This window comes from Delphinus delphis, chromosome 14 (genome assembly GCF_949987515.2).
Source record: "Delphinus delphis chromosome 14, mDelDel1.2, whole genome shotgun sequence".
NCBI lineage: Eukaryota > Metazoa > Chordata > Mammalia > Artiodactyla > Delphinidae > Delphinus > Delphinus delphis.
In genome coordinates, this window is record NC_082696.1 from 74914780 (window position 1) to 74938597 (window position 23818).

At 35.5% G+C, this 23818-nt stretch overlaps 1 protein-coding gene across 1 annotated transcript in view; it reads right to left on the reverse strand.

Moving 5' to 3' along the window:
- Positions 1–254: 254 nt before the first annotated feature.
- The window catches only part of IRAK1BP1 (interleukin 1 receptor associated kinase 1 binding protein 1), a 40242-nt gene continuing 16678 nt past the window's right edge, over positions 255–23818 (reverse strand). The window contains exons 2-4 of the mRNA XM_060030323.1: positions 21272–21337; positions 5249–5379; positions 255–5141 (exon numbers count right to left, since the gene is read on the reverse strand). Of these exons, the coding sequence (XP_059886306.1) occupies positions 4871–5141; positions 5249–5379; positions 21272–21337 (468 nt within the window). The 3' untranslated portion in view covers positions 255–4870. The remainder of the gene's footprint in view (positions 5142–5248; positions 5380–21271; positions 21338–23818) is intronic.

Consider the following 23818-nt stretch of genomic DNA (forward strand, 5'->3'; position numbering starts at 1 on the left):
TTTAGACCTTTCATCATTAGTTTAGCATAAACTAAGAAAAATTTTCTTTTGATGCTATTTACTTACTTGGGCTAGACTTGATTTATCTGAATCATTACACTCACTCTTTTTTTTTTTTAAACATCTTTATTGGAGTATAATTGCTTTACAATGGTGTGTTAGTTTCTGCTTTATAACAAAGTGAATCAGTTATACATACACACATGTTCCCATATCTCTTCCCTCCTGCGTCTCCCTCCCTCCCACCCTCCCTGTCCCACTACAATAAACATGGCTGATTTGGTAAAAAGAAAAAGCATAAAAACTGTTTTTGTATGAGATAAAAATTCATTATTGCTATCAAGTACAAATATAACCTTCTAAAATAGGTTTTGAAAGTAAAATTAATGGAAACATTCAATTTAAGCATCTGTTTATTAGAAGTTGTAAGTTAACTGAATTTATTAGATGCAGTTTTATAGTGGTTGCAGTCAGAATTTCAAAGAAAGCAACTTTCCCTGAGAGTTTGTCATGGCCTGTTGGTGAGCAATGTGTGGCACAAGTATAATCACTCTCAGTGGTGACAGGAGGGTAGGGCAAAGGTCCTCACTTAGAGCTGATCCAGTAGAAAATATGCAAACACAGCATGAACTCCATGTGGTAAATGGCCACTGAGAAGACCCTCCGCGGAAGAAAATTGAACAGGATGGTCACCAACAAGGCATCTTTGCCTTAAGTTTTGCTAATGTTGCTTGTCTGGGAGAAAGGCGGTTATGTAAATAAAAACAGTGAACTAGAGCCAAACAACAACAGAAAACAAAAAAACAGCCCATAGCACACTCTCAGGGAAAGTTGCTTTTGAAATTCTGACTGTAACCACTATAAAACTGCATCTAATAAATTCAGTTAAAACTTTTAATAAATAGATGTTTAAATTGAATGTTTCCATTACCATTAATTTTCAAAGCCTGTTATAGAAAATCATATTTGTACTTGACTCTGGAATCAGTGCCCTGCATTTCCCTTCCCCACGTCCATGTGTACCAACATTGAGGTACTCCGCTATGAATGCTATCCTTCTGATTTGGGAATAAAGCAGAATCACTGACAACCAGCTTTTCCTCCTCTTAGCCTTTTATTAGCCAGGTACTAGGAAAAGAAATGTTTAAGACATAGCCCTACCCTTGAGGAGTTCATAGTCTTGTATAGAAACTGATGAAAAATTAGGATGTAATGAATGTGATTAGTGTAGATTTTTCTGTTTGAAGTATTGGAACTATTTACCTGTTTTTGGGTCTTTTGTGCAAAATCGTTTGTAGAAGGGAAGGAGCAGAGAGGATGACAGAATCTCTATATTTAAAAAAATGGACACACACGCACACCCCCCCACTGCCACCAGATGGCAACGTGATATTTGGAGGATTTTTTTAAAATTCAGGGATTACTGCCTTGTTTCAGGATCATTTAGATTAGTACTTTCTCCTGCCACCTAGGCTTTTAATCTCTTAGTGTGGAAACTGATTTTAGTTTTTGGTTCACTTATTTGCCTTACTAATTGTATCAAGCATATGAAACCCTGATAAATCAAACTCTGTGTAGCAAATAATATGTTTTTGATTAGCTGTTTTGTTTTTTCACTGTTACGACAGTACCAACTTACATCTGAAGTCCAAAGCCAGCATTTGCTCACTCTGAGGTGGGACTGGTGAGCGTCGATAAGTGGCATGGCTGTTTGGGAGTACTTTTGGTTGGGACACTGAAGCCAGAGCTCCAGAGTATATCCCCCTGCTAAACAGGTTATAAAAGGATGTTATTCTTTTTAATAAAATAGTACAAATAATTCCTCTTGAAAAGTATCTATTACCTCACCCTGAGAAGTGTTTGACTTGGATAAGCCACTGTCAATTCTAGTCTTTTAACATAACTGAACATGTTAAAGTGATTTAGGCCACAGGAGATTTTATGGCTATTAGAAACTATTTGGCTGCAAATATAATATGAATAAAATAATAAATGTTTTTTATTTTCATTAAACCGATTTATATAGTTTTTTTCTGGAATGAATCATAATACATTTGTCTCCCACATAATTTTGTAATGTAGATAATAAGTTAACTCCCACTTTTGACCTCATAATTCATGTTTTTATTGTTTGTAGGCCAGTGAGAAGAATTCCTCATTATCAAATTCTCATCAACAAGTCTGACAGAATTTGCATCTCCTAAACCTACATTTCCAAGGAGGTCATAACAATATTTATGGAATATGAGGCACAGAATCTTAAGTTAAAAAATATTTTTCCAGGTCTTATTTGCATTGAACTCAAATTAACTGTCAAATAAGAATACTGATATAAGTAAGGTAAATACTACAAAAAATGTAATCTTTAGCATGTAGCTGAATGGAATCCTAAATTTTATCAGTAATATTCAGAAACCTTATTTTAATAGTATTTCCTTCTAAAAAGGAGCTTGGAACATAGTGGGTTTGTTTCAAACATCCTAATTAGAAAGAAATTTTCTTTCAGAAAACAGCAATTACAATTTTTTGCTTTCTTGAAAGATTTTCTTTAAAAAGGGGTTCAGAAGAAAGAAATTGTCAGGATTAAGGATTAAGTTCGGGATAGGTTTATTCTAGCAGGCTTTGTGGCACAGGTCCCCTAAGTAATTCATTGTGATACTCCAGTATCTGCCATGTGTCAGAAATTAACTTGCCATTAACTGACAACTAAATTTGATACCCTTAGTCTTAAAGTACACAGGATGTCATACATTAAACCAGTCTAATCTTTGAAGGATTACTTCTCTTAGATGCTCTACAGAATTGTAGGACTGTCCATTTTATAGGTTTTTTTTGAGGCAACATCTTTAAAAATGCCTGTAAATTCTAAAAAGTGTTTGCTAACTTAAAATTTGTTTTTAGGTATTTATTGCTAAGTTGAAAACCTTCTTTACCAAATGTGACGGAACCAAAGATACAACGAAGCCATGGCTAAGAAAAATCAGCCCCCGTGATTAAATTTTATTGAGTATGAACAATTTTTTTCTTGATGTACAGACTCAATAGTACTTTTCTACCCAACTGGATAAATAAAAGCTAAAATATAATTTATTTAACTCTTTTTGGAAATAAAACTTCAACATACCTTAAACTGGTTTTCTGATAAGTTTATTTTTAATATGACTATTTAAAAATTCATCTTAATGATAGATTTGGAAAAGCCAACTTTTACTTGGGTTGACAATAATCAAAGAATGCAGCTGGTATAGTGGCTACCATTTACCAAGTAACTGCTATGTGCTAGGCATTATTCTTGTGGTCTTACAGTTATCAACTTTAATCCTTATAGTAACACTGCAGGGTAGGTATTATTAGCCTCATTTCATTGGTGAGGAAAGAGAAGCTTAAAGAAATTAAACTGCCTTGCCAAGTTTCTATAACCAGTACATTGCTCAGCAGATATTTGAGAGCCTACTCTGTGTTGGCCCTGTCACTATGCTAAGACTGAGAATGCAGCTGTGAATGAGAAAGACAAGATCTCCATTCTAAAGGAGCTTACGTTCTAGTAGTAAAATCAGGATTTTAAAATAGCGGTGTTGGATTCTAAAATTTTTCTTCTTAGCTTCCACACTCCTTCCCACCAAGGATACTGCAGAAGAGATGGATTAAGCGGTTTTAGTGCCACTTAAGAAAGTGGGTGGGGATGAAAACTACATACTGGAATACGTTATAGGAAAGAAACATTGGTATATGAGTGTCAAGCTCTATCAAAGGAAAAACCCTAGGGCTTAGCTGTATGGCAGGGAATGGAAAGCCTGTGCTGCATAACAGACTTGGCTTATGTAGACACACCTGCAGATGGTGTATAATGCAATAGCAATGATATGTACTTGCTCAGATAGCCTTAAGGATCAGTATTTTCTCAGTGTATGGCCCTGCACTGTCCAACACGGTAGCCATTGCCTACTTATGGCTTTCGAGTCCTTGAAATGTGGCTAGTGCAACTAAGGAACTGAATTTTAAATTAAAAAAACATTTTTAATTTAAAAACTGACACATGATCCAGTTACTAGATCTTTCAAGAATGTCTGGAACAACTGGGTGTGTGAATCTATTTTTTCCACCTATATTTTAAGAAACTTAAATACAGATCAAGTATTTCTGATGAAAATTTAGCATCTGAATTGAGATGTGCTGTAATATAAAATACACACTGGATTTTGAAAACTTAGTATAAAAAAGAATATACAATATCCATTAATTATTTTAAGAATAATTACATGCTGAAATGATAATATTTTGGATATACTGGGTTAAATAAAATATTAAAATTAGCTTCAACTGTTTTTCACTTTTTAAAAAATGTATCTACTAGGAAATTTTAAATTACATATATGGATTGCATTATATATATTTGTACTGGAGAGTGCTGGTATAATCAAAGGAGCCCTAGTGAAGAGAGTCTGGTCAATATATTATCTTTTATGTCTGTCATCAAAATATTTTCTTAGTATATCTCATTACCCTTTTATCAAGAGTTATGTATTGCTCATCATTCTTTCTATGAATGTTAACCATCATGTTAATAACTGTCAGTATTTTGTCCTGTAGTAGGAATATAAAATTATTTACACATACACTTATATGAACTGTCACTATGCAAGTGTGCACATATAACACATTTATTCCCAAGAGTATTTCCCATAGTAAGTTTTCAAAAACAGAAAGTAAACATAAGTATTCTGTGGAACTATATTCAAGGATTGACAGGCTTGAGGGAGAAACACCTTATATACTACACAATATACATATATTCAGGACAAAAGCAAACATTATAAAAAGTATAAAAATAGACAAAAAGATACAAACACAATATATTTTGGTCAGAATTTCAGGTATGTTTTTTTTTCTTCTCTCTCCCCTTTACTTCAAAAGTTACAAATACTTTGGAAGCAGCATGTATTGTTGCACTTTTGATTTTTTGTTGTACAGTTAACGAACCTGAGAGTCTGGATGACTGGTGATCATCTATTTGGCCTTCCCATTCTTTCATTTCTTCTTCTTTGATTAATAAAGGTTTTCCTAGAGTTTGGCCAACAAGATTACAGACTTCTTGAGCTTTGCGCCATGCATTTTCTACAGCAACGACACAGGCTTGCCGTCTTAGGAATTAAATGCAGAGATTATTAATACGACAGTCAACAAACCGCAGCACTGAATAGTTTTGTTTAATTGGTTGATAATTAATTTAAAGATGTGCTTAACTTACCGAAGATTCTCAATAGAACCTGGAGTATGATAGAACTGGGGTTGGCTGATGACAACAGAGCTATCTAGCTTTTCAACAAGAAAGTTACAAATATTTTGCATTTTTCCGAATTCAGTAAATGTAATGCAGACCTGTAAATGAAATGACAATTGAAATTATTTTCATGTCTGATGCATTATTTCAAATCTTTCTCTAAATGTGAGTTAAAAAAAGTAAAGCCAGGTTACAATGAGGTCATTTTATAGTATGTAACATATGAAAGACCTACTTGGTACTTATAACTAAATTTTGTTATTAAATTTATTTTTGCTTATGAATTTTGTAATTTATCTAATGTTGACTTGAACATTTAAAACTTCATTTTAAATCAGTCAGAGACTTTTTATGAAAGAGAACTGGAGGGTTTCCTCTTCAACTTTATTAATTCAGCTAAATTCTAACCCTGATGAATGTTTCATGACTCTTTAGTCATCTATGCCATTAGTTAGCTTCCTGATTAGTGGTAATTCCTTCATACTTCACTGCTGTCATTTGAGGTATGTTTCTTCTTCCAAAAGTTATTTTCAGATCTATATGCAGAAGTTCATCTATTTCACTATGTCCTCTGTCTTTAAATATGTGGAAGCAGCAAAGAGAAAGAGAGGGATGAGGTAACCTCCTGAGTCATCTTATACACTGAAGAACAGTTGCCTTTAATCATAAATGTTATCCAGGGAAGACTGATGTTCTATCTGGTTTCAATACTAAGTGAATAATGTCTTTTATAATCAGTTTGTCAATTTCATTTTTTTTTTTTTTTAAAGCTGACTGGGATTTTGAGTGGGGTTGCAATGACTCTAAATATAGATTAAGGAAGACCTGATACCTTAATGATACTGAGTCTTCCAAATCAGGAACAAGGTATGTTTCTTCATTTATTTAGGTCTTCTTTAATTTCTCTTAGCAATATTTTGTAGTTTTCAGCATACACAGTTAAAAGATCAGATTTATCCCTAGGTATTTTATATTTTTGATGTTTATTAGTTCTAATAGTTTTTTTGTAGATTCCTTTAGATTTTCTACATTGATGGTCATGCTGTCCACAAATAAAGACAGTTTTACTTCTTACTTTCCAGTATGGATGCCTTTTATTTCTTTTTCATGCCTCACTGCACTGGCTAGAACTTCAAGTACAATGTTGGATAGAAGTTGTGAGAGTAGATACGTTTGTCTTGTTCCTGATCTTAGGCACAAAGCAATCAGTGTTTCATCAATAAATATGATGGTAACTGTAGATTTTTCATAGGTTCCCTTCATCATTTTGAGGAAGTTTCCTACTATTTCTAGTTTGCTGAGAATTTTTATTAGGAATGGATGTTGGACTTTGTTAAATGTTTTTCTTCATCTACTGAGATCATCATATGTTTCTTTCTTGTTAATATGATAAACTAGATTGACCAGTTTTTGAATGTTGAAACAACCTTTCATTCCAGGGATGAACCATACTTGGTCATTATATATTATCCTTTTTATATATCACTGGATTTGATTTGCTAAAGTTTTGTTTATAATTTCTGCACATAAGTTTATGATGGACCACTGGTCTGTAGTTTTCTTTGCTTGTAATGTCCCCCCGCCCTCCCCCCACCCCCACCGGTTTTGTTATCTTCTGGTTCCAAATAATGAGTTGGAAAGTATTCCAGCTTCTTCATTTTCTGGAAAAGTTTGTACAGAATTGGCATAAATTCTCCCTTAAATGTATGCACTTTTTAATTTCTCTTTTAACTTCTCCTTTGACCCATGGGTTATTGAGAAGTATGTTATTTAAATTTCAAATATTTCAGTTCTATCATTTTTGCCTTAAGTATTTTGAAGCTTTAATATTAAATGTATAAGTGTTTAAGACTGTTATATTCTTGATTGACCCATTTATCATTATAAAATCATCTTTATCTGGGTAATACTCTTTGCTTTGAAATCTACTCTGTCTGATATTATCATAGCCACTACAACTTTCTTTTGGTTATTGTTAGCATGGTATATCTTTATGCACCCCTTTGATTTTTTTTTTTTTTTTGCGGTACACGGGCCTCTCACTGTTGTGGCCTCTCCCGTTGCGGAGCACAGGCTCCGGATGCGCAGGCCCAGGGGCCATGGCTCACGGGCCCAGCCGCTCCGCGGCATGTGGGATCTTCCTGGACCAGGGCACGAACCCGTGTCCCCTGCATTGGCAGGCAGACTCTCAACCACTGCGCCACCAGGGAAGCCCTGGTTTTTTTTAAAGTCAGGTTTATTAAGGCATAACTTATAGAGAGCAAAATACACTCCTTTTAGTATATGTCCTATGAATTTTGACAGATGCATTTACTCATGTAGCTACCATTATGATCAGTCCCATCAACTTCCTCAAATTCCCCTGTGCTCTCCACATCCCAGCCCCTGAAAGCCACTGATCTGTTTTTTTTTAAATAGTTGCACTTAATTTTTTATTTTTTGGACAACTTAAAAGGTTACTTTCCACTTACAGTTACTACAAAATATTGGCTCTATTCCTCGTGTTGTAACTCTATGTCCTTGAGCCTATCTTATACCCAATAGTCTGTACCTTCCACTCTCCCACTCCTATATTGCCCCTGCCCCCCAACACTGCTAACCATTAGTTTGTTCTCTATATCTGTGAGTCTGCTTCTTTTTTGTTTTATTCACTAGCTTTTTATATTTTTTAGACTTCACATGTAAGTGATATACAGTATTTGCCTTTCTTTGTCTGACTTATTTCACTTAGCATAATGCCCTCCAAGTCCATCCATGTTGCTGCAAATGGCAAAATTTCATTCCTTTTTTTATGGCTCAGTAGTATTCCATTGTGTACACACACACACACACACACACACACACATATACACCATAGCTTCTTTATTCACTCATCTGTTGATGGACACTTAGGTTGCTTCTGTATCTTGGCAGTTACAAATAATGCTGGATGAACACTGGGGTGCACGTATCGTTTTGAATTAGTGTTTTTGTTTTTTCCAGATATATACCCAGGAGTGGAATTGCTAGGTCATATGGTAGTTTTATCATTTGCAAATATTTTCTCCCATTCAGTAGGTTGTCTTTTCATTTTTTTCAATGGTTACCTTTGCTGTGCAAAAGCTTTTAAGTTTAATTTGGTCTCATTTGTTTATTTTTACCTTTATTTCCTTTACTTTAGGAGACGGATCAAAAAATATTGCTGTGATTTATGTCAAAGAGTTTTCTGCCTATGTTTTCCTCTAGGAGTTTTATGCTATCCAGTCCTACATTTAGGTCTTTAATCAATTTTGAGTTTATTTTTGTACATGGTGTAAGAGAATGTTCTAATTTCATTCTTTTATATGTAGCTGCCAGTTTTCCCAGCACCACTTATTGAAGAGACTGTCTTTTTTCCACTGTATATTTTTGCCTCCTTTGTTGTAGGTTAATTGACTATAAGTGCATGGGTTTATTTCTGGGCTGTCTATCCTGTTTCATGGATGTGTCTGTTTTTGTGCCAGAACCATACTATTTTGATTACTGTAGCTTTGTAGTATAGTCTGAAGTCAGGGAGCATGATTCCTCCAGCTCTGTTCCTCATTCTCAAGATTGTTTTGGCTATTAGGGATCTTCTGTGTTTCCATATAAATTTTAAAATTATTTGTTCTAGTTCTGTGAAAAACGCCGTTGGTATCTTGATAGGGATTGCATTGAATCTGTAGATTGCCTTGGGTAGTACAGTCATTTTCACAATATTGATTCTTCCAATTCAAGAACGTGGTATATCTTTCCATCTGTTTGTGTTGTCTTCAATTTGTTTCATCACTGTCATATGGTTTTCAGAGTATAGGTGTTTTTCCTCCTTAGGTAGATTTATTCCTAGGTATTTTATTCTTTTTGATGAGATGGTAAATAGGACTGTTTCCTTAATTCCCCTTTCTGATATGTCATTGTTAGTGTATAGAAATGCAACAGATTTCTGTGTATTAATTTTGTATCCTGTAACTTTACTAAATTAATTGATGAACTCTAGTAGTTTTCTGATGGCATCTTTAGGATTTACTATGTATAGTATCATGTCATCTGCAAACAGTGACAGTTTTACTTCCTCGTTTCCAACATGGATTCCTTTTATTTCTTTATCTTCTCTGATTGCTGTAGCTAGGGCTTCCAAAACTGTGTTGAATAAAAGTGACAAGAGTGGACGTCCTTGTCTTATTCCTGATCCTAGAGGAAATGTTTTCAGCTTTTCACTGTTGAGAATGATGTTAGTGGTGGGTTTGTCATATATGGCCTTTATCATGTTGAGGTGTGTTTCCTCTATGCCTGCTTTCTGGAGGGTTTTTAATATAAATCGATGTTGAATTTTATCAAAAGCTTTTCCTGCACCTATTGAGATGATTATGTGGTTTTTATTCTCCAATTTGTTAATGTGGTGTGTCACATGGATTGATTTGCAGATATTGAAAAATCCTTGCATCCCTGGGATAAGTTCCACTTGATCATGGTATATGATCTTTTTGATGTACTGTTGGATTCGGTTTGCTAATATTTTGTTGGGGATTTTTGAATTTATGTTAATTAGTGATATTGGCCTGTAATTTTCTTTTTTTGTGTGTGATATCTTTATCTGGTTTTGGTATCAGAGTGATGCTAGCCTCACAGAATGAGTTCTGAAGTGTTCACTCCTCTGCAATTTTTTGGAATAGTTTCAGAGGACAGGTGTTAACTCTTCTCTAAATGTTTGGTAGAATTCACCTGTGAAGCCACCTGGTCCTGGACTTTTGTTTGTTGTTAGTTTTTAAATTACTGATTCAAGCTCCTTACTGTAATTGGTCTGTTTATATTTTCTATTTCTTCCTGGTTCAGTCTTGGGAGATTGTGCCTTTCTAAGAATTTGTCCATTTCTTCTAGGCTGTCCATTTTATTGGCATATAGTTGTTCACAGTAGTCTCTTATGATCCTTTGTATTTCTGTGGTATCAGTTGTAACTTCTTTTTCATTTCTGATTTTATTGATTTGGGCCCTCTCCTTTCTTTTCTTGATGAGTGCGGCTAAAGGTTTATCAATTTTGTTTATTTTTTCAAAGAACCAGCTTTTAGTTTCATTGATCTTTTCTATTGTTTTCTTCATTTCTATTTCATTTATTCCTGCTCTGATCTTTATGACTTCTTTCCTTCTACTAACTTTGGGTTTTGTTAGTTCTTTTGCTTTAGATGTAAGGTTAGGTTGTTTACTTGAGAGTTTTCTTGTTTACTGAGGTAAGCTTGTATTGCTGTAAACTTCCCTCTTAGAACTGCTTTTGCTGTGTCCCATAAGTTTTGGACTGTCATGTTTTCATTTTCATTTGTCTCTAGGTATATTTTGACTTCCTCTTTGATTTCTTCGGTGATCCACTGCTTGTTTAGTAGCATATTGTTTAGCCTCCACGTTTGTGTTTTTTTGCAGTTTTTCTAAATAGTTGATTTCCAGTCGTATAGCATTGTGGTCAGAAAAGATGCCTGATACAATTTCAATTTTCTTAAATTTACTGAGACTTGTTTTGTGGCCTAGCATGTGATTTATCCTGGAGAATGTGCACATGGAACCATGGGCACTTGAAAAGAATGTGTATTTTGCTGCTTTCTACTGGAATGCTCTGTATATATCAATTAAGTCCATTTGGACTAATGTGTTGGAGAAGAGATAACAATTGTAAATATATATGCACTCAACATAGGAGTACCTATATATATAAGGCAAATACTAACAGACATAAAAGGAGAAATCAGTGGTAACACAATAATTGTAGGGGACTTTAAAATCCCACTTACATCAATGGACAGATAATCCAGACTGAAAATGAATAAGGAAACACAGGCCTTAAATAACACATTGATCTGTTTTTCTAAAACTTTATTTTTTTAGAGAAGTTTTAGGCACACAGCAAAATTGACAGGAAGGAACAGAGGTTTTCCATATATACCCTTCTACCCCCCACACACATAGTCCCCCCCCACCATAATCAACATTCCCCACCAGACTGGTACATTTGTTACAATATGTGTACCTACTGGGTTGACCAAAAAGTTCTTTCAGGTTTTTCCATAACACCTTTGGCCAACCCAATACACTGACACAGCATAATGACCAGAAGTCCACAGTTTACATTAGAGTTCATTCTTGGTGTTTTATATTCACTGGGTTTGTACAAATGTATGCTGACATGCATCTATCATTATAGTTTCATACAGAATACTCTCACTGCCCTAAAATTCCTCTGTGCACCCCCTATTCATCCCACCCTCCCCCTAACTGCTGGCACCATTGATCCTTTTACTGTCTCCATAGTTTTTCTTCTCCCAGAATGTCATATAGTTGGAATCATACAGTTTGTAGCCTTTTCTGATTGTCTTAGTAATAGGCATTTAAGGTTCATACCTATTTTCATGGCTTGAGAGCTTATTTCTTTTTAGTGATGAATAATATTCCATTTTCTGGATGTACCAGTTTATGTATCCATTCACCTACTGAAGGACATCTTTGTTGCTTCCAAATTTTGCGATTATGAATGAAGCTGCTACAAATATCCATGTGCACGTTTCTATGTGAGCATACATTTTCACCTCCTTTGGGTACATACTAAGGAGCATGATTGCTGCATCATGTGGTAGGAATATGTTTAGTTTTATAGGAAACTTTGTCTCCCAAAATGACTGCACCATTTTGCATTCCCACCAGGAATGAGTGAGAGCTCCTCTTGTTCCACGACCTCGTCAGCATTTGGTGTTGTCAGCATTCCAGATTTTGGCCATTCTAATAAGTGTGCAGTGACATTTCATTTTTGTTTTAATTTGCAGCTGCCTAATAACATATGATGTGGATCAGCTTTTCATATGCTTATTTACCATCTATATATCTTTTTTAGTGAGGCATCTGTTAAGGTCTTTGGTTTATTTTTAATTTTTTTTTTTTTCTTACTGTTGAGGTTAAGAGTTCTTTGTGTATTTTGGATAGCAGTCCTTTAAAATAAGTGTGTTTTGCAAATATTTTCTCTGGGTCTGTGACTTCTCTTATTATTCTCCTGACATTGTCTTTCACAGAGCAGAAGTTTTTAACTGTAATGAAGTCCAGCTTACCAATTATTTCTTTCATGGATCAATGCCTTTGGTGTTGTATCTACAAAGTCAGTGTGATACTCAAGGCCATCTAGGTTTTCTCTTATGTTTATAGTTTTGTGTTTTACCTTTAGGTCTATGATACATTCTGAGTTAATTTTTTGAAGGGTGCAAGGTCTGTATCTAGATGCTTTTTTTTTTGTATGTGGATGTCTTGTTGTTCCAGCATCAATTGTTGAAAAGATGATTGTGCCCCATTGTACTGCCTTTGTTCCTTTCTCAAAAATCAGTTGATTACACAGGAGTCTATTTCTTGGCTCTCTATTCTGTTCCATTGACCTGTTTGTCTGTTCTTCAAACACTACTACACTATCTTGATTTTTGATGCCTTTTAGTAAGCCTTGAAGTCAGGGAATGTCATTTCTCCAACTTTGTTCTTCTCCTTCAATACTGTATTGGCTATTCTGGTTCTTTTGCGTCTCCATATAAACTTGAATTATTTTTTTTTCAATATCCCCAAAATAACTTACTGGGAGTTTGGTTGAGACTGCATCAAATCTATAGATAGATCTATAGATCTATAGATCTATAGAAGAAGAACTGACATCCGGACCATATTGAGTCTTTCTATCCATGAACATGGAATATCTCTCCATTTATTTGGCTCTTCTTTAATCTAATTCATCAGAGTGTCAAAGTTTTCCTCATATAAATCTTGTACATATATGTTGTTAGATATACACCCAAGTAGTTCATGTTTTGGGGTGCTATGGAAAATTGTTTTTAATTTCAAATTCTACTTGTTTGTTGCTGGTATGTAGGAAATATTTTGTTGAAGATTTTTGCCTCTATATTCATGAGGGATTGGTCTGTAGTTTTCTTATCTTGTAATGCATTTCCATAGGATTTGTGGTGATGTCTCCTTTTTCAGTTCTGATATTAGTAATTTGTTCTTTCTCTTTTTTCCCCCCTTTAGTTTGGCCAGAAGCTTATCGATCTTATTGATATTTTCAGAGAACTAGCTTTTGGTTTCACTAATTTTCTCTATTGATTTCCTGTTTTCAGTTTCACTGATTTCTGCTCTAATTCTTATTATTTTTCTTCTGCTTACTTTGGACTTAATTTGCTCTTCTTTTTCTAGTTTCCTAAGGTGGAAACATTATTTATTTTAGATTTTTCTTCTTTTTACTATATGCATTCAATGCTAAAGTTTCTCTCTAAGCTGCTTTCACTGTATCTCACACATTTTGATAAACTGTATTTTCACTTTCATTTAGTTCTAAATATTTTAAAATTTCTCTTGAGATTTCTTCATTGACCCATGTTATTCAGAAGTGTGTTGTTTAATCTCCATGTATTTTGGGATTTTCCAATTATGTTTCTGTTATTGATTTCTAGGTTAATGCCACTGTGGTCAGAGAGCAGACATTATATGATCTATCCTTTTAAATTTGTTAAGGTATAAGTTTTGGCCTAAAATGTATTTTTTGGTTGGGGGGGGGGGCGGGAAGTAAAGGTTTACTGCAGGGCCAAGCAATGAGAATGGGTGGATTGTGCTCAAAAGACCCAAACTCCAAATGTGTTCTATCTTGGTGAATGCTCCATGAGAGCTTGAGAAGAAGAATACTGTTTTTGGAGGAAGTAATTTATAGATGTCCATTCTATCCAGTGAATTGATGGTACTGTTAAGTTCAACTAGGTCCTTAGTGATTTTATGCCTGCTGAATCTGTCCCTTCTTGATAAAGGGAGTTGGAGACTCCAACTATGACAGCAGACTCATCTATTTCTCCTAGCAGTTCTATTAGTTTTTGCCTCATGTAGTTGGGGAATGCACGTTAAGGAGTTTTTTTTTTTTTTGGCTGTGCCACCACGCAGCATGTGGGATCTTAGTTCCCCAACCAGGGATCGAACCCATGCTCCCTGCACTGGAAGTGCAGAGTCTTAACCACAGGACTGCCAGGGAAGTCCCCAAGGATTGTTATGGCTCTGGGAAAATTGCCCCTGTATCGTTACCTAATGCCCTTCTGTATCCCTGATAACTCCTTGTTATGAAGTCTGTTGTGTCTGAAATTACAATAGTGACTCTTGCTTTCTTTTGATTAGTGTTAGCATGATTAATTTTTCTCCATGGATTTACTTTTAATCTATATATGTCTTTATATTTAAAATGGATTTCTCACAGATAACATATAGTTGGGTAGTGTTTTTTGATGCACTTTGACAATCTCTGTCTTTTAATTGCTGCGTTTAGACCACTGATGTTCAAAGCATTACTGATATAGTTGGATTAATATCCACCATATTCTTTACTGTTTATTTGTTGCCCTTGTTCCTTTTTCTAAGTTCTGTCTTCTGCCTTTTGTGATTAAAAAAATTTTTTCATTTATTTATTTATTTAGGCTGTGTTGGGTCTTCGTTGCTGTGTGTGGGCTTTCTCTAGTTGCTGCAAGCAGGGACTACTCTTTGTTGCAGTGCATGGGCTTCTCATTGCAGTGGCTACTCTTGTTGCAGAGCACAGGCTCTAGGTGCACGGGTTTCAGTAATTATGGCACACGGGCTCAGTAGATGTGGCTTGTGGGCTCTAGAGCGCAGGCTCAGTAGCTGTGGCACACAGGCTTAGTTGCTCCGCGGCACGTGGGATCTTCCTGGATCAGGGCTGGAACCCATTTCCCCTGCACTGGCAAGTGGATTCTTAACCACTGTGCCACCAGGGAAGCCCTTGTGATTTTAACTGAGCATTTCATGGTTCCCTTTTTTCTCCTTTCTTAGCATATCAGTTATATATTTTTAAGCTTTTTTAGTGGTTTCTCTAAAGTATGCAATACATATTTACAGCTAATCCAAGTCCACTTTTAAATAACACTATACCACTTTATGGGTTGTGTGAGTACCTTATAATAACAAAATAATCCTAATTCCTCCATCCCATCTCTTGTATCATTACAGTCATTCATTTCACTTATATATCAGCATACACAAGTATATATATAAGAAACATGCATAAGCATACAAAATTGAATATATTGTTGCTATTACTTTAAACAAACTGGTATTCACTAGATTGATTAAGAATAAGAAAAATATCTATAACACAGGGAACTCTGCTCCATATTATGTAACAACCTAAATGGGAAAAGAATTTGAAAAAGAAGAGATACATGTATATGTATAACTGAATCACTTTGCTGTACACCTGAAACTAATGCAACATTGTTAATCAACTATAATATAAAATAAGAAGTTAAGAAAAAGAATAAGAAAAATAAAAGTATTTTACCTTCACTTACTCCTTTTTTGATGTTCTTCTTTTCTTTACATAGATCCAGGTTTCTGATCTATATTATTTTCCTTCTTTCCAAAGAACTTCTTCTAACAGTTGTTGCAAGGCAGCCCTAATGGTAACAAATTCCCTCAATTTTTGGACTTCCCTGCTGGCCTAGTGGTTAGGAGTCCGGGCTTTCACTGCAGTGGCCTTGGTTCAATCCCTGGTTGGGAAAGATCCTGCAAATTGCATGGTGCGGCCAGAAACAAAAAACACCCCCCCCACCCCCCGAAAAAACAGTCTTAGTCAAATTCCCTCAATTTTTGTCTGAGAAAGTCTTTATTTCTCCGTCAGTTTTGAAGGATACTGTGTAGAGAACTCTAGGTTGGGGTTTTTTTTTTCTCTCAACACTTGAAGTGTTTAAACTCCACTCTCTCTTTTCTTGTATGGTTTCAGAGGAAAAGTCAGATATAATTCTTGTTTTTCTTCCTCTATAGGTAAAGTGTTTTTACCTCTGGCTTCTTTCACGTTTTCTTCTTTATCTCTGATTTTTTGTAGTTTGAAAATAATATGCTCACCAGTAGGGGTCTTTTTGGGCATTTATTGGGGAAATTCTGTCATTATTGCTTCAAATATTTCTTCTGTTCCTTTCTCTCTTCTCCTTCTGGTACTCTCATTATGTGTATGTTATACCTTCTGTAGTTGTCCCATAGTCCTTGGATATTCTGGGTTTTTTTTTCCCCCAGTTTTTGTTCTCTTTGCTTTTCAGTTTTTGAGGTTTCTATTGAGATACCCTCAAGCCTAGAGATTTTTTCCTCTACTGCATCCAGTCTTCTGCATCCATCAGAAGCATTCTTCATTTCTGTTACAGTGTTTTTGATCTCTAGTATTACTTTTTGGGTCTTAGGATTTCAATCTCTCTGCTTATGTTGCTCATCTGTTCTTGCATGGTGTCTACTTATCCATTAGAGCTCTTAGCACATTAATCATATTTGTTTTAAATTCTCAGTCTGATAGTTCCAACATCCCTACCATCTCTAGTTCTGATGTTTGCACTGTCTCATCAAACTGCATTTTTTGCCTTTTGGTGTGCCTTGTAATTTTTTCCTTGATAACTGGACATGATATATTGAGTAAAAGGAACTGCTGTAAATAAGTCTTTAGTAATGTGGTGGTAAGATATAGGGAGAGGGAAAGTGTTCTACTGTTTTATGATTCTCAGTTTTTTAGTGAGCCAGTGCCTCCAGACTGAACTTCACAAGTATTTCTGAGCTGTTGTTGTTGTTGTTGTTTTCTCCTCCTCTTTAGGTAGAAGAAGATGGCTAGAGTGGATTGGATTTCGGTATTTCCCTTCCCTCTGGTTAGTTAGGCTCTGATAATATACCAGCAGGTTAGGGTCTGCTTAACTAGTTTCTCCTGAGGACAGACTTTCTTAAGAAGAACAGAGTACTCTGGCATATTTCAAAATGGTTCTTTTTCCCCTCCCTCTGCCAGACACACTAGGGAAGTTTTTTCCCATCTTCACAGTGAGAACCTAGTCGAGCACGTGGAGGTAAATCTCACAAAACTGTGGATCCCCCTCTATGACTGGATCCTCTAGAGTTTTAATTCTCAGAGTTGTCCACACTGAGCCTCCAGGAATTTGTCAATTATAGTTCAGAGTTTCCTATCCGGGCACCGTTTCTGGAGGTGGTTTCTGTTGTCTCTGCTCTAGTAAGCTGTGACTCACTGTGTCTGCCTGTCTGTCTCTCCAGTTTGGGGGGTAGCAGTGTGCCCTGTATGCTCACCTCTCTTATGGATCCTAGAAGAGTTGTTGATTTTTCAGTTTTCTTTCAGCTTTTTACTTGTTAGGATGCAGTGGTGACTTCTAAGCTCCTAACACGTAGACTAAGAAACTGAAAGTCTGCCATTACTTTTAACCAGTTGGTGCCCTCATATTTAAAGTACATTTGTCCTATGCGGCAGCTTCCCACTAGCCATCCATTTTACATTTGGTAGTGCATATATGTTAATGCTACTCTCTCACTTCATTGCAGCATAGCACAGGCAGATCAGCTCGGTGCTTTGTGACCACCTAGACGGGTGGGATAGGGAGGGTGGGAGGGAGATGCAAGAGGGAGGAGATATGGGGATATATGTATATGTATAGCTGATTCACTGTGTTATACAGCAGAAACTAACACACCACTGTAAAGCAATTATACTCCAATAAAGATATAAAAAAATAAATTCTATTAATAAAAGAAAAAAAATAAAGTATGTTTGTTGCAAGCAGCTTACAGGTGAGGTGTGTTTTTTAATACAATCTGAAATATAAGCCTTCTAATGGAGGTATTTAGAATATTTATATTTAATTTGATTATTGATATGGTTACATTTAAACCTCTGATCTTGCTATACCATTTGTCTCATATTTTCTTTTCTCCCCCTCCCCACTTTCTGCCTTTTTTTGGGGGGATTGAGTATATTTTTATTATTCTATTTGATATCCTTCATTGGCTTCTTTGCTATAACTCTTGTTGTTGTTGTTAATTTAGTGTCTGCTTTAGAGTTTATAGTATATACATGTTTATCACAATCTACCTTCAGGAGATATACAATTTCATATATAAGAAACCTACAATATTCTACTTCTATTTCTCCCTTCTTGACCTTCCTGCTATTGCTGTTGTATGTTTTACTTTTACATATGTTAGAATTCCTAAAGTTCGTCATTGTCATTTTTGTTCAAACAATTATCTTTTATATAGATGTAGAGAAATAGAGATGATATAAGAAAAATATCATATCTATCTGTGTAGTTACCATTTTCAGTGCTCTTCATTCCTTTGTGTAGATTCCTATTCCTTTTTAGTACCATTTCATTCCACCTACCCAATTTCATTTAGCATTTCTTGTATTGCAAGTCTACAGGTAATGAATTCTTTCAGCTTTCTGAAAAAGTCTATAGTTGGCCTTCAATTTTGAGCAGTATTTTTGCTGAACACAGGGTGATAATAACAAACTATAAGATAGGAGAAATATGATTTAAAAGCCTCAAGTGAGAAAGACACTTTTTTAGTTGTCATCATTGTTTATGACTGTAAGCTCAACAGAAGGGAACAATGTGATGCAAGTGCCAAAATGTTCAGGCGTATATGTGTTATTAGAAATACACTTACCAGAATAGGGAAGATAATCATCTTTCTCTAATATGGAATCACAATTAGGACACTATAGTTGTAGATGCTTTAGGAGGAAATTGGTTAACAAAAGAGAGAGCTTGTCATCTAAGAAATGACCAAAGAAACTGGGGATCCTTACACTTGGAGAAGAAAAAAGTAGCATTAATATGATACTGAACCTCAAGTATATAGTTCTAGGAAGAAATATTTGTTTTGTCCTTGGAGAGGTACATAATTAAAATGGATAAGTACTAGTAAGTCAATTCTTGGTTTAATGTTAGAAAATTGTATATTGATTAGATGTCTGAAAATGGAATTGGCCTTTTATATTCATACCTATCTATGTATAAAATATTTCACAACAAAGATGAAGAGTTAAAAGAAAATTAGATGAGATAATGTATGGAAAACACCTGACACATGGAAACATGCAAGGAAAAGGAGGGGGGAAACTGGTTATACTATTTTTTCTATTTAATAGACTTTTATTGAATGCCTACTATATCCCAGGTTTTTAAAATCCCTCCAACACTGAAATTGTAACAGGAAAACAACATGAGAAGTGGAAAGAGTAGAGATATAAGAATTGCAAAGCCAAGGTTTTACTCCAACCCCAAACATACAAACACCCACCCACCCTTAAAGAACTTAGATAATTTCTAACTTTCAATATCTTATCTTTAAAATAAGCTGAAGCAGCAGGGTAGGCGGGAGGTTAGAAAAAGAATCTCTGAAGTGCCTTTCAGGATGAAAATTTCAGGTATTATGTGAAAAGTCATGTTCTACCATCTAATCTTAGTCTGTATATTTAACTATCTGCAAGAATATTGGTATACATCAGATATTAGGTTTTGGTGTTCACTATAGCCATAGCCATAAAGCCACACATTGTTCTTTATGCACAGGTTGGCATACTTTATACCTCAGGACCCTACCATCCTGGTCTCTGCTGATGCTGACTTAAGGGCAATCATGTATTAGACTACACTATATAAGAGTTCTGGCTACTGGGAAGCCCTATACAAAATATAATCAGATTCTCTATTAAGAAATTCAAATACAAGACATTAAAAAGGTAAGTACAGCAAAAGGACGAGGAGTAGAGTTCAGCCAAGTCCTCACTTAGCCGTGTCTTACAACAAAATAAGCAGCTCTAAAGCACACTCTGTACGTGGCGGGTCAGTCCCTAGAATAAATCAGTCTGAAAAACTGGCCAGTTTGCCATGAAGCCTGGCTGAATGTTTGCTGGGACTGTTCCTTTTCCTGCTCGTGTACTTACTAGTGTACCCTCACAACAAACCCCATTAACTAAGATAACCAGAGCCCATCTATGTTCACTACAACCTGAAGTCCAAACAGGTAATAACTACTGGAGGATGCTAGAACAACTCCCAGTCTTTGACTTCCATAGTATGGAATCTTACCAGACCGCTCTTCATCCTGTTTTGAAAGGTATGTTTTGGTCCCCACTACTACAGAATAACATTTGCCAAATGGATCCCTAAAATCATCATAAGATGGTTAAATTTTAAGTGAAGAAATTATAAATTTATTAAAGTAAGTATAGGGACAACAGTGTGTTATGGAAATTACTATCTCAAGAGGTAAGAAGCCAGGATCCTAATTTCCATTCTAATTCTTATAATATGATCTTTGAAAAATCTGAGCCTAAGCTATCTAAGCCTAAGGTCACACCCTTAAAATTAGAAAAAATAATTTATTATCTGCCTGAAGGTAGGACTAGTTGATTTCTTGAGGTATTTTACACCTCTAATGGCAAAGATTCTCTGATTAGATAAACAATATTCCATTCAAATCTCATTCCTGTTTGTTTCCTGGGGCAAAGGAGGCAGCCTGACTGCCCCAAAGTACCCCAAGATGTTTGGAGCCAGGAAGAGAGAGCAGTCTTGTAACCTAGCCACAAATACATATAACATACTCTGGTGTCATAAAATCCTGATCATACAATCTTTAAAGATAAGTAAAAAGCTCGACAGTTTTAGGAACTAAGTGTTTTCATTAATTGAGTGTACAAAAATATTTTGTTCTTTTTAATTTGTGCAAAGGTTGAGTAGTTTTTATTTTTAAATAAACCTGAACACAAAACAATAAAATTACATTGTGAAACAAAAGAATGTTGAAAAGTCTTTCAGTCCTTTATTCTATGACTATTAATTTGCTATTTATCGGAGGAGAAGAAATTTTTCTTTTGTAGTGCTTCCTGCTCACTAGATGATAACATTACTAAAATTTTATTCACGTGGCAATTAAATGCTACTTCCATCTGCTATTTTTATTCCACTTCAAAACAATTTCTCTTAAATCTCATTAAATTTATTTTAAAAGCTCATCCAGATATGTAACACCAAAAATGACTGAGAAAAATGATCTTTTATCAATACCATGAGAAGCATTTCTCATATACACTGAGTTTCAAGAATAAAATTAAATGCAAACTGTCCCCACAAGTCGTGCTGTTTCCAATTATTTAAGATAAGTACATACCTCTGCTTCCATGTGATAAGCATTTTCTACCCTTTGAAAATCCTTTGTCACAGTTACATTTTCTGACTGAAACAGAAAGTACAAAAGTATGATTACTAAATGTTTGGTTACTAAATGCAATTACTCTAAAACATAAAGCATAAACCTGAACTTATTAAAATCAGAATGACAAAATATGCAGAAAGAACTGGTTTGCCTGGTGTTTTAATACTTTCCTAAAAGTAACATAAAATAAATTCAGAAACTTATACATATTTGCTGAAATTTCATCATAATTGTGGCTACACTTGTAGTAATTTTTACATTAGCTAGTACAAAAAGTATGAACTTAGGGTGGTGTATACATATATATATGAAGAATTATTTGTACATAAAGCATTCTGAATGTTGTAGGAATGTCAGAGTTTTAAAAATGTTTAATTTACAAATAATACAAATTTACTGAACATATCGTACACAACTTTGGGCAAGTTACTCAACATTTTTGAGATTTAGTTTCCACATTTATAAAATTAGGTTACACTACATGTGAGGTAGGAGGTCCCAGGCTGAGCAGCTGGAGTGTGTCAGACTGAGCAATTGGAGCTTGTCTCCCTACCACACCCTGGCCCCTGACGACATTTCAAGGAAAAAGATAACAGCAGGAGCAGAGAGGAACTAAGCTCTGCTGCAGTAAAAAGATAAGATGACCACGTCTTCATTCTTCAGGTCAAGGAGACCTCCCCAACTTCACATGTACAGAAAAGTTCCTAGGGGATCAAAAAGGGAGGGGGGGGGGCTAACCCATAATATGTTCTGCCAGTCTCCTAGAGACCCGCACACTGGAATCCATCTTGGCCGAAAGATGCGCATGCACATTAGACAGGACCCTGAGTCAGATCGGATATGGGGAACAAGCAAGATGATTGGCCAGAGGAAAACAAAGACCTGGAAGATGGCCCCTACATAAGCAATTTAAACCACGCCTTTAGCGCTCTTTATTAGCGAAGATGCCCACACTCTTCTCTGAGTGTGTAGCTCTGCTTTGCTTCTGTCCTAAATAAACTGCTTTTCTTTGTGCTCTACCACACGTGCTGTGCTTCTAATAAACTCTGTGTCTGCTTTACAACCTTGGTCTCTGTAAAATTCGTTTTTCAAAGAGGTCAAGAGCGAGGGCTCTGCTTCTAGCCACTAGCCCCTGGTGGTCTAGTGGTTAGGATTCCTCGTTTTCACTCAGGCAGCCCAGGTTCGATTCCCAGGCAAGGAACTAAGATCTTGCTTCAAGCTGCCATTCACTGCTGTTACCCCAAGATCACATGGGACTGTTTTGAGGATTTAATGAAAAGTTGTAAATAAAATGCTTGACACAGAAGGCACTCAGCAAACACACATGCTATACCATTATGATATAAATATTTCCTGAAATACTGGACCCAAGCAGTCTGTTCTTAGAAAAGTAATATTAATGCTTTTTGATTCTCTGGGTAAGTATAGGTTATATAATTCTGGTTAAAAAGTTAAATTTCTTATTTACATTTCAAAAGGGTTTTAAAATTTAGTGAAATGAATTCTTGACCTACTCCCATCCTTGGGGATAGACAGAACTTATATTTTATAAATTTTTGCATCTTTTTATTTTCCCACTATTGCATTGCTTTATTTGCTGACCCCTAATAAATTGAACAGGTTATGATATTTGCTACAATCATACAATGTTGGAACTTCAGGGATGGAGCTATGGTCAACTCCTGGGCCCCACTGGTCTTTAAATGCAGTTTGTTTCTTAGATCATGGGTCCTTTGTGGCATTGGTAAGGTCACTGCCAAGAGTGACACATAGGAATTATTCAGTGCATGTTGGGCAACCAATTTCCGCTTAGGTGGATTACTTTTTTGGCTTAATCATGTCAAATACATAAAATACATATCAAAAGTTACATAGAAAATACATTAAAAATAGATACGCCCCTCAATATTATTGCCAATGGTTGTCGTGAAGCTTTCCCTTATGTTTTCTTTTAGTAGTTTTATAGTTTCAGGTCTTACATTTAAGTCTCTAATCCATTTTGAGTTGATTTTTGTATATGGTATGAGATAAGGGTCCAGTTTCATTCTTCTGCATGCGACTATTCACCATTGTGAACATTCAATAAAGAATCCACTGCTGAAGAGCCTATCCTTTTTTTTTTTTTAACATCTTTATTGGGGTATAATTGCTTTACAATGGTGTGCTAGTTTCTGCTTCATAACAAAGTGAATCAGTCATACATATACATATGTTCCCATATCTCTTCCCTCCTGCGTCTCCCTCCCTCCTACCCTCCCTATCCCACCCCTCCAGGTGGCCACAAAGCACCGAGCTGATATCCCTGTGCCATGCGGCTGCTTCCCACTAGCTATCTACCTTACGTTTGTTAGTGTATATATGTCCATGACTCTCTCTCACCCTGTCACAGCTCACCCTTCCCCCAAATTTTTGTATCTTTAAAAATATATGCTAAATAAAGAATATTATGCCCAATAATTATTTAATTATAAGTTATTTGGTAAGGGATTTAGCTGCACCTGA